General features: G+C 35.3%; 1 protein-coding gene across 1 annotated transcript in view; it reads right to left on the reverse strand.

Annotated features, from left to right (window-relative positions):
* MKX (mohawk homeobox) overlaps positions 1-12,254 on the reverse strand; it is a 452,149-nt gene that overhangs the window by 361,917 nt on the left and 77,978 nt on the right. The window contains exons 4-5 of the mRNA XM_044066669.1: positions 7,068-7,221; positions 6,076-6,414 (exon numbers count right to left, since the gene is read on the reverse strand). Coding sequence (XP_043922604.1) covers positions 6,076-6,414; positions 7,068-7,221 — 493 coding nt within the window. The remainder of the gene's footprint in view (positions 1-6,075; positions 6,415-7,067; positions 7,222-12,254) is intronic.

Genomic DNA, 12,254 nt, shown 5'->3' on the forward strand with positions numbered 1-12,254 from the left:
TTCATTCTTTAATGGACCAGTTACTTGAGGGGATAAAGTGCTAATGACCCAGATACTCTATCCAGGTTTTATAATATGGCTATAACTGGTACTCAGTATTCAGTTACCTCACAAAATATATGTCCTAAGCTTACTGTATTTAAAGGACCCTAGTTTGAGCTTCTGCTTTTGGGTTGTATAGGCTTGCATGGAGATGGCAGGGAAATTGCTGAGACAATGCCACATTTAGTTTGCATATCCAATATGTTGTACTTGGCACATAGATTTCATATAAAAAGGTGACATTCTTGTCTAGTCAGAGCTCTGCCACATTACATTATCCAGTTGTCCTATGCTAAATGGTGGACAGCCTGTGGAGGCCTTACACCTTAAAAGGCTTTTTCTTCCTTGCTGTAAGAAATCTGCACAAATTTTTTATTAGGTAATCCCCCATATTTATCCTGGTTATATTCTTCTGTGAAATGTTTTGGCTTCTACTGAAAGGTGTTGATTATACTGCCTTTGCAGAGGTAATGGATCTGTCATCTGTCTACCCAATTTACCGTGGACTAGATCTAACTTAAAGTCAAGTTATTTACTAGATTGTTTGCTCTTCTTTTAGGATGTGGGAGGATGAGAAGCTTTTTCAATTATGAATATTCAGTCTTGGACATCATCATCTATCAATGTCTTTTGATGTTGCATGGTATGGTACCCTGGTTGCTTACCTTTGGTCCTCTGTGATTTTATTTCAACTATACTCCACCTCGTATCTTTTTGGGAATGCTCAATAAGTTATTTCTGGTTTTAACTCTTGCAACAGATACACACACTCTGACTTGTTGGATCTCTCAAGACTCAATTTTGGTTTTATTATTCTTCTCTGTGTACATTTGCTTCCTCGGAAGGTGAGACCATTCTAGATAGAAGTGTCGATTGTTAATACGAGGTATTGACATCCAGCTGTACCTATCCTTTTGCCAGGAGATTATGGCTGGTTTTGCTACTCTAGAAGACTACCTCACCTCCATCATCCAAAGTGTTAAGTTAGACTACCTCACCTCCATCATACAAAGTGTTAAGTTAGACTACCTCACCTCCATCATACAAAGTGTTAAGTTAGACTACCTCACCTTCATCATCCAAAGTGTTAAGTTAGACTAACTCACCTCCATCATCCAAAGTGTTAAGTTAGACTACCTCACCTCCATCATAGAAAGTGTTAAGTTAGACTACCTCACCTCCATCATACAAAGTGTTAAGTTAGACTACCTCACCTCCATCATACAAAGTGTTAAGTTAGACTACCTCACCTCCATCATACAAAGTGTTAAGTTAGACTACCTCACCTCCATCAACCAAAGTGTTACGTTAGACTAACTCACCTCCATCATCCAAAGTGTTAAGTTAGACTACCTCACCTCCATCAACCAAAGTGTTAAGTTAGACTAACTCACCTCCATCATCCAAAGTGTTAAGTTAGACTAACTCACCTCCATTATCCAAAGTGTGTAAGTTAGACTACCTCATCTCAATTATCCAAAGTGTGTAAGTTAGACTACCTCACCTCAATTATCCAAAGTGTGTAAGTTAGACTACCTCACCTCCATCATCTCCCCTTATTTTTAGTGAGGAGAACAGATTGTAATGTGTCTCTCAGATTTATTATCTAAGTATGACTCATAACAACAGCTGGCATTTAAGAGTGAGCTGTTAGCTGTTTTCAAGACATCTCATTTCCATTGTCAAAATATAACTCACATGATGCTGTCACCACTCAGCATGAATCACACGCTATTAGTTTCTCATCTTAAATACTAAAATATTTTTACCTTGGGTTTACTTGAGGTGACATTGCCTACATGCAGTGCATGTAGGATTCTTTTGCAGATCTAACAGTCAGAATAATTGCAAGTGATGTCTATACTTAGGCTGATAAATTAGTAAGGGCTAACTACCCTTTGGGTCATTTTAAGTCTAGCCAATTTCCCTCAAAGGTGAGAAGTAAACTCTGTACTTCGTGTTTGTGAAGTAAAAATCTTAGCCATTATGCCAGCCCCTCATAAAAGTGTGCTTGATTTTTGATGGACAAACCAACAAGTAAAAACCTCACACTGAAAAAATGTACAAGTAAAAAGGTCACTACCATTAATAACTATGGCACTTAACAAATTTAACAATGTCCACCCTCATTCATAAGACCAACTAAACCAGCCCCGGTTGCTCCAAGACATATTATTATTAGCACTAGCTTTAAATGCAAATCATTGTGGAATGAATCCACAAATTAAAGAAAAGCATTGCAGTATCATTGTATTGTTGTGGACAAATTCATGAAACTCTGGCAATGCATCTTCCTGACACTTCACCAGTCTATGAAGCAATTCACTTGTGTTTACAATGTTTTGTAAGAAAGCTGTAGTGGAAAGAATTCCATTACTTATTGTTAGAACTGCACAAAGAAGGTTTCTAGACAGTTTGTAGAGTAACAGTAGCAATATACTGAGAGGTTAGCAGAATTTCTAACAATTAAATTTCAAGCAGAAAAACGACAGCTTGAGTTTTCGGTCTGCTTGATCTCTGTGTCCATGAGCAGTGCATTCCATAACTCACTGTTTTAGTTTTTGTAATGAATGTAACAATGACAAAAGGGAATAATTTTCAGTGGATTCCTGTCAAATAGCAAAAAAGCTGAACAGTTGCCTGTTGCCAGTTACCTGGCTACCTGTAGTAGATGTCAGACATTCTATGTTGGGAAATCAACCAGAAAATTGAAGGAAAGAATAACTGAGCACCACTCAGAAATAAGGAAAAGACTGATACTAATTCCTTGGCTAAGCATATTAATATATATGGGAATGCACACAAATTATCTTTTAGGGTGATAGAGTATTTAAGGATATACGAGGTGGAGATCTAAATAATAAACTTGAGATGAAGGAATATCAATGGATAATACGTCTTTGTGCAGATGTACCACCCTGTTTAAAATTAGACTGTTTCTTTAAAACCTGTATTAAGATATAAACAAATGTGTTTGAAATACAGACCTATGCTTTTAAAATTGTTGTTCTTAACCAGGATTTAATTGTTTAATTGAATAATTAATAGCTGTGTGATTTTTGATGGTATAAATATTGTTAGTATGTGTTAGTATTTTATACACTGATGAAGGGCTTGTTTGACCTGAAAGCTCTGTTTTATTAAACACTTGTTTAGTATCAGCGTTGCTTAAATTGTTTCATATTGTATTTCCTGTCAAATTGCACCATACAATAAACTGTATAGACACTCACAAATTAAGAAGCTATTTTACAGCTTTTTCATTTTTTCATAGTATTTTACATATTTATTCAATGGGCCTCACCATTCATTACATGGAATTAGAATATGATGGTTAGTACACACACAAAGCATTTACCATGACTGAAGTCTTTGCCTTTTTGTCTGTATATTTTAAATATTTATGAGAAACTAGCAAAGCTATTCCAATTTAACATTCAGTACAGTTATGCAAACACCACTTTCATAAAAATTAGAGACAGCATCCCTCAATATTAAAACAATATATTACCATCTACCACCAATTGCTAGGTATACTGAAACCATAACTTCAAGCATTTAGACCTATGACTAGACCATTCCCTAGCTTTGATAACAATGTAAATGTTGCTCGACAGAAACGAAAAGTGCTTGTTGTGGTTTCTACATAGGGTACAGTTTTCTTCTTAAGAAATTACAGATTTTCCTTAGAAAGAGGATTCTCATCTTCACCTGCAAATATGAGCTTCCACTGGTAGTTAAGCTGAGTTTACTAAACAACAGTGAGGAAGCACTGTTATTATACCAAACAGAGAAAAAATGCAGTTATACCCTCAGCAAAACTAACCAAAATCAGGGATGTTTTTTTAGCCACCACACCAAGTTTTAAACTGTTGAATGTGAGCTACCATCCATGCCTATAATGATTATAAAATGCCCACCCATTAAATATGCCCCCCTCACTATTCTACAGCCAGTATTAATACCCTCTCCTCATCATTCTGCATTGTGCAATACTAAGCCATTGTAATTAAAACTTTAAACTATGGAAATCCATCCAACCTATCATTAGGTTCATTTCAGATAATATCCAGATATACAACATTCTCTAGAACAACATATAACCTCACAGGCTTAATGTAACATCACTTCTGGAGTCATCTAATACCTAAGGATCAAACTCTTTCATGTTATTCTAAATATAATCGTGAAAGTAATAAAGAATTAACCTGTCCAAGTCATCTGGCACTCTGGTCTAGAGTGACAGCCCTAGTGTTTTTATGATGGCATATCCTGTATCTGTTCAAGAGTGAGACATGCCTCATTACATTTCTGATCAGCCTGTCTGCAGTGTCTCATTCCACAATTTACAGTTACATATTATTATTGCGTTACCATGTTTATGCTGGAAGTATCTGTCATATGATATGCTTTACACATTACATTCAGGTTTGACTAATCCTTTACTGTAACATTTGTTTAAGATTTACTTTTGTAACTATATTGTGGAAGAACGAGGACTTTGTGTTCCAGTCCACCTACCTCCTCAAAGTAAGTGAAAAAAATATATAAATGAAGGTTCTCTGCCTATACCAGTAATCCCTGATATAGTTGTACTACAATCAAAAATGTCTCTGTGTCTTTCAAATGGTACTTGTAAAACCCTGCAAAACAAAGAGGCAGTTCCATATGTGTATATGATGTACACTGTCTGCTCTTACTCATTGCATTATTCTTTGATTATAGGTTCCTAGCCAATCTCCTGTATATCTAGTTTTCTTTCACTTTATTATTCTATTTCTCATCTTCAGTAAAATAAAGTTGCAGTCATCTACAAGCATTCAAAGCAATATGAGGTGGCATTACTCAGTGTTGCAAATTACGTATATTAGTAACAGTAGCTTTGTGAATTAAGTGTCGGTGCACCAGACAACTTTCAAAATATAGCAATCTAGACTTTTAGTGGAATATTCAACCCATAGTGAAGCTTACGATTTTAATACTGCAGAAAATGGAGTTTAACAGCAAACCCTACCCATTCATTTTTGTTCAGTTTTATTTCTCAGCATATTTCTTTCCTAAAAAATATTCCGTCACAAACAAGGGATGCAGTAAATCAAAACTGATAACAACTTTACCTTTAAAATATAGCTGTTCACACATTCTGTACTTCACGACTAAAACTAAATCCACCTGCTTGTAAATCTATAGTATTTTCTTGCATTAGGCAGACTGATTTTATTCATTGTTTTACTCCATTTTGGGTGCTTGGAAGATATTACCATTTACTGATACTGCTACCATCAGTCAAATGGTTTGTACTGCATTAAGGTTAACATGAGATGAACTATTTCTTTAAAATAAAATACATACATGTGTGATTTCTGCAAATAAAACAAAAATAAACACCAAGCTCAAAGGTGAAAGATGAAATCAAAATTTTGATATAAAATCCAAAACAACAGTCTTTATAGATGCTCATATCATCATAACATTTGGTTAAAGGTTTGTCTTCATGTTCAGAATCCTGTCATTCACAGAAATAAGCATTAATTCTTATCCTATGGTATGCATCAATGTCATATGCAATATATTATAAACATAGCCTAAAATTATAAAATTACACAATCGTCTATGCCTGAAAGGGTTATTCCATCTACTGAAACACAAGTGCTTGAATCATGTTAATTCGAATGCTGTTTTGAAAATGTTGCTTTTTTCTGAATATCTTGAAGAAAGAAGAATGGCAAACACTTGATTTTTTTATTCCTAACCAAAATTGGCCTTTCCTCTCATTAATGTTGACACCTTACATAATTACATAAAGTAAACAGGAGCAGAGAAGACACACCCCCTAACAGGGATTGTATAGCGCTATAAGGCTTGCTTGTACACAAAGCAATAATTCTGGACAAATATCAATTTATGATCTTTTGATCTCAGTTTTCTGAATATAAAGCAAACCATTTTATATTTTTACTAAGGAAATTAAAAGGTAAACCATAATCGTGAATATTTTTTTTGCAAAATTTCATTAATTCAGAAATTCCTTACCAGTACGATAAACAAAGTTTCCCTCTGTTTCTGATGATGACGGTGAAAGGATTTCTTCTTCAAATTCATTAGAACTAAATGAGCCTGAGTGACTTCTTTGCCTTGTTTTTTCTATAATAGCTGCGTTTGATGCCATAACATGCCGCAAGGAGTCATTTAAGTAGCGATGCAACAGACTGCTCTTATATTTTGGTGGGGGAGACACGTAATCCTCATTGACGCTTGTCTCTGATCTCATACCCGCCTTCATTATTGCGCCTTCATTTTTTATCACACTGTGGTGAACAGGCTTCTTGCATTCTCCTTCATTTATGTGATACCTTGGTGGATTTTCAACATCTAAGGTGCAAAGTAGATTAAATATTTCTCAATATCAGCCGAGTTTGTATTAAAGAAGAGAAAACATATTACTAAAGGCAAAAAAAAAAATCTGAAATTTTAACAATAGACTTAACTAGTAAAGGAACTGAAGAAAAAGTTAAGGTGCTATTAAAGTAGATTACTTCACTACAAAACAGAGAACTACATATATTTGTATGTATTCAACTAGAACACGTTTAGGGCAGAATTTAAGGCTACTTTTTATGTTTCTGGTTATATTAACCAGCAAAACATATAGCTGATATTTTGAAATCAGAACACATTGGGTTAAATTTGTTTATTAGTAGTGTAAAATACAGGTTAGTGCATGTATAATTGACGCATCATTTTTTCCAACTCAGTAATGAGCTTTACAAAAGAAAGCAGCAAACTTAACTAATAGGCTAAATTTTGTTATGCTTGAATGCTACTATTTCACCAAGCTATTTGGTTTAGTGTGGACAGTACCATAAAACAGCCACATAATTTTCAGAATTATGGGTCCCTAGTAGATATTAAAGAATTTCATGATTATAAAAGTCTTTTATATAAGAAAAACTGTTTAAAAAGACTTCACAACATGTAAAGGTGAAGATTCTAGGACAAAACAAAGACTGCTTTATTGCACATACCTTCAGAACATGTATCCTCACTGCTCACGCTAAGCCGTTCAGCATTCCCTTGAACATATTTGTTGTAAAGCTTTATTCTCAAGGCCCAGCTTAGATCTGGTTGTCTAACAGTATTCTTAAGGCGACGTCTTGCATTTGCAAACCAATTTGATACCTTAAAGAAAATAAAAATAAATAGATGACAAGGTGTGCTGCTCAGTGAATATTAATAGGGACAGGACAACTGAGAATTATTATCTCCTTCCTTGGTTTATACAACAGTTTGCATTTTAGTATGTTTACTTGCAGTATAGTATGTACAAAGAAACCTCTCATATAAACATAATAAATGCATCCAATCTGAAACTTCATATGAAGATTTTTGGCTACTGTGTCTGTCACTTAAGTCAGTTGGATAGCATCAGTCATTTAACTTTTGGTAACTATATGTTGCAAGGTAGAATCTAATGCAATCTTCCACATTTATTACCACACAAGGCTTTTTATCAGCTTAAATATACTATTACAATTTTTGCCTAAAAATGTAAACAGATGAAGAGAAAGCAAGATGATTGCTGCTTTGACATACCCTATATGTAAGGCATCAGTTCATCCTTAATATAAACACATATTTACCAAACCGTATTTTATTTTTTATAATGCCTATAAAATGTACTTAAACTATATAAATAATCATGGAACACACATGCTGCCTTCAGTGTGTTTAATTTGTTTAAATAACAGATGGATCTTTTTTCATAAGGGTTTCCTAAGTGACTGAATGAGTGAAGTGTTGAGACATCTGTTGATACCAAATTCACAGGTGTGCTGGGTTACTTGCAATGAAAGACAGCAGTGAAAAACAATCAAAGGTAGTCCTTTACTTCTATAAATCTTAGATGGAAAACACAGTTGAAGACCAGATACTGATAATAAATGATACCAAAGGGACTCTGAGAAATGACAATCGTCAAAAGACAGGGTGCTCTTATAACTATCAAGGTTAGTGATTAACACAAAAGTAGTTAGCCATTTAGGCCCTTATTAATAAAGCTTTCAGTTCTCCATTGCCACAAAAGGCATTACAGAAACCGTGCAGGCCATAATCAGTACATGACCAAAATTAATGAGATTTGGCTGAAGTAATTTGTCATCCAATAAATTCTTCAGCCTGCTTACTTTCCAGACTCTTGTGAGAAGTAATAAACAGAAAAGATAAGTATATAGCACTCAGCCATCTGAACCTGCTTATGTGTGTGCAAACCTGATTTTGATTTAGGTGAATGTAAGTCTGCAAGCCAGGCATATCCCTAAAATATATCATCATTAATGTCAAATTTATTTAAAATTTATGCTTAAGCTGAAGATGAACTTTTTACCTTTAGTATATTTTATGACATGCCAGAATTTTCAGTCCATGCTGAGTGATCCTCCTTATCCTGAGAATTTACAACGGCCTTAGCCCAAAATTATGCTACTTTCCAAATGGGCAGGTAGCCTGCTGTCATGACATATTGCAATGATTCTGGTGTCATTTCTGCTTCCCTCCTGACATAAAAAAGAATGACTGAACAGTAATGTACCATTTTGTTAATGCCTTCAGTTCCCCAATGCTCAACACATCAAGCATTTATCCTGTCATGTTGCCACTGTGTAAAGCCTTTCTGCTCCCTCTGTGTATTCAGATATACAATATGCTGACTGGCAAAATGTACTAAGACTTCAGGCATACATTGCCTGCAGGTGCTCTGCGCTCTTGTGTATAACTTTGCATTGGCTCAGATGATCACTATACCAAACCATTCCAATAAAAGAAGAAATTTGTGGCTTTCATATTGCAAAGTCATTGTTTATACTTCTGAATCCTTCCAATAATGGTCACAAGAATTATTTAGTTTAAATGATAGCTTCAAAGTAGTGGTAGCCATCAGAAATGAGAAAGTTAATTGCTGCGTGTATTTTGTTTTGGAGCTACTATCTTAGTACTTGCTCACAATGTGAATATCAGAAGACTTTTCATATTTACCTTTACTTAGGAACAGATTTTCTCTTTTTCCCTATAAAAAGTAGTACCAGAACTGCATGTTACATATTAGTTTATTTCTTATTTCAGTTTCAGATATTGTTTGAACTAACTGAATAGTGGCCTGTGGTGGCAGTGTGAAATTTGCCTTATTTGGAATATGTTTTCTATAACTTTATTATTCAACTTTACTTTTAAATTAAGAAGCCTTACAAAGCTGTATAAATCTAACAACAAAGAAGAGACATCACAGACATATGATGACACAAAAGCTAAACCATAACTTAACACACTCAATTTATCATGAGTGGGTTCTACACCAGAAATGTTAGTAACATTCTTAAGATATTGTAATTGTATGTTGGCTTACATGTTTTGTTAATCCATTGTTTGCCCTTCAAGTCATCAAGTCATTGAACTATTTTGGATCTGCTTTCCTCCAAAATGCTATTCCTCTGCTAATTTTGCATAAGTTCTGTCTGATAAATATAAAAATTGCCAAACCTTTTTGGGGATATATGTAATTCATTGTGCTTTTCCATTGAATTTATTAACTGTGTTAGACCAATTCCCTCCCTAGACAAACTTGTATCTCTGCTGTTATTAACACCTTTATTTGCTATATATTTTGAACTACTAGTGGCTCCCTCAGCATTCTGTTCGGTTTTATTTGATGCAGTCTCTGACTCACTAATATAAACACTCTCATTAAAAAGTCACTTTTTCAAATTTTTTACTTTTGCTTCTTTTATCACTTTTCTTACAAGTAAATACATATCCTGATATGACATCTCATATTCCTCTCATGGAGGTGATATTATGTTAGGTGTGGTCAAATCCTTCTTCAGCATACAAACTGGCTGTGAGAACATACTCTAACCTGTACTGCTTGGCTATAATGGCTGTTACACCTGGCACCACAGGACAGTGTTCCTCTCTGTCTCCCTGTTTATACAATCATACAATCTTGCTGGTTGCAGGAAATGATTGCAGAATTTTGATGCATTTCTGAATCGTTATGCCATACTGTTAACCATCCTCTGCATTCATGGCAGGGTTCATTGCTATAGTATTGCTCATTTCCACATCACTACAAGCAGGACCGACCTTTGGTCGACTGGTGCCCTAGGCAAAAGTGCTCCACAACACGCCCCCACACACACACCACACTGTTCCCCCCATCCTGGTCTACCTCCACCATCCAGATTATTTTTTTCTTCCTTTTTTCTCACAGTTTGTCTTACTCTTTAGTTTATCCTGCATTCATTCAACATACAGTGGATATAAAAAGTTTACACACCCCTGTTAAAATGCCACATTTTTGTGATATAAAAAAATGAGACCACAATAAATCTTTTCAAAACTTTTCCCACCTTTAATGTGGCCTATAACCTGTACAATTCAATTGAAAAACAAACAAATCTGTCAGGGAAAAAAATATAAAAAATAAAAAATGCACAATAAGCTGGTTGCATAAGTGTGCACGCCCTTATATTAATACTCTGTTGAAGCACCTTTTGATTTAATTACAGCATTCAGTCTTCTTGGGTACACACCTGCTATCAATTAAAGAGACTCTGATTAACCCCAAATAAAGTTCAGCTGTCCTAGTAGGATTTTTATGACATTTACTCAGTTGTTTGCTACAGCAAAGCCATGGTTTGCAGAGAGCTTACAAATCATTAAAGGGATCTCATAGTTGAATGGTATCAGTCAGGAGAAGGGTACAAAAGTTGTTCAACAGCATTGGATATACCATGGAACACAGTGAAGACAGTCATCAAAAAGTGGAGAAAATATGGGACAACAGTGACATTGCAGAGAACTGGATGTCCCTCCAAAATTGATGAAAAGACAAGATAAAAACTGGTCAGGGAGGCTGCCAAGACATCTACAGCAACACTGAAGGAGCTGCAAGAATTTCTGGCAAGTACTGGTTGCGTACTACATGTGACAACAATCTCCCGTATTCTCTATATGTCTGGGCTATGGGTTAGGGTTACAAGACAGAAGCCTTTTCTTACACAGAAAAACATCCAGGCCCAGCTAAAATTGGTAAACCAATACATCAAGTCTCCCAAAAGCACGTGGGAAAATGTATTATGGTCTGACGAGACCAAGGTTGAACATTTTGGCCACAATTCCAAAAGGTACGTTTGGTGCAAAAACAACACTTCTCATCACTGAAAGAATCCCATCCACATGGTGAAACATGGTAGTGGCAGTATCATGCTTTGGGGTTGCTTTTCTTCAGCTGGAGTCAAGGTGGAGGGAATTATGAACAGTTTCAAGTACCAGTCACTTTTGGCCCAAAACCTTCAGGCATCTGCTAGAAAGCTGAATATGAAGAGGAATTTCACCTTTCACCACAGCAATGACCCCAAGCATATATCCAAATCAACAAAATAATGGCTTCACCAGAAGAAAATACATTTTTGGAATGGCCCAGCCAGAGCCCAGACCTAAATCCAATAGAAAATCTGTAGGGTGACCTGAAGAGGGCTGTGCACAAGAGATGCCCTCGCAATCTGACAGATTTGGAGTACTTTTGCAAGGAAGAGTCGGAAAATATTGCCAAGTCAAGATATGCCATGCTGATAGACTCCTACCCAAGAAGACTGAATGCTGTAATTAAATCAAAAGGTGTTTCAATAAAGTATTAGTTTAATCATGTGCACACCTATTTAACCAGGTTATTGTACATTTTTTATTTTATATTTTTCCCCTAACATATTTGTTTGTTTTACAATTGAATTGTATAGATTATAAGTCACATTAAAGGTGAGAAAAGTTTTGAAATTATTTATTGTGGTCTCATTTTTTTATGTCACAAAAACCTGCCATTTTAACAGAGGTGTGTAAACTTTTTATATCTACTGTATATTAAATAAATCATTTCTTTACTAAAAAAAAAAAAAAAAAAAATACTGGAAAAATGCCCCTGCTACTGCAGTGCCCTAGACAGACTCCTTTTCAGCCTATGCCTAAAGCCGACTATGACTATACAGTCATTCACATATGATGGTCTCTGTGCAATTTCACCAGCTTGCATGTGTCACTACCTGTGTCTCTGAATCAACTCTGCCCAGCACACCACCACTATACAAGCAATTTGTGCATAATGCATTGTGCTATTAATTCCAGCATCTAATAGGCCTATATGAGGCTGATATAGATCTATATAG

Source organism: Protopterus annectens, chromosome 3.part1, assembly GCF_019279795.1.
Source record: "Protopterus annectens isolate FY-2018-M chromosome 3.part1, PAN1.0, whole genome shotgun sequence".
Taxonomy (NCBI): Eukaryota; Metazoa; Chordata; order Ceratodontiformes; family Protopteridae; genus Protopterus; species Protopterus annectens.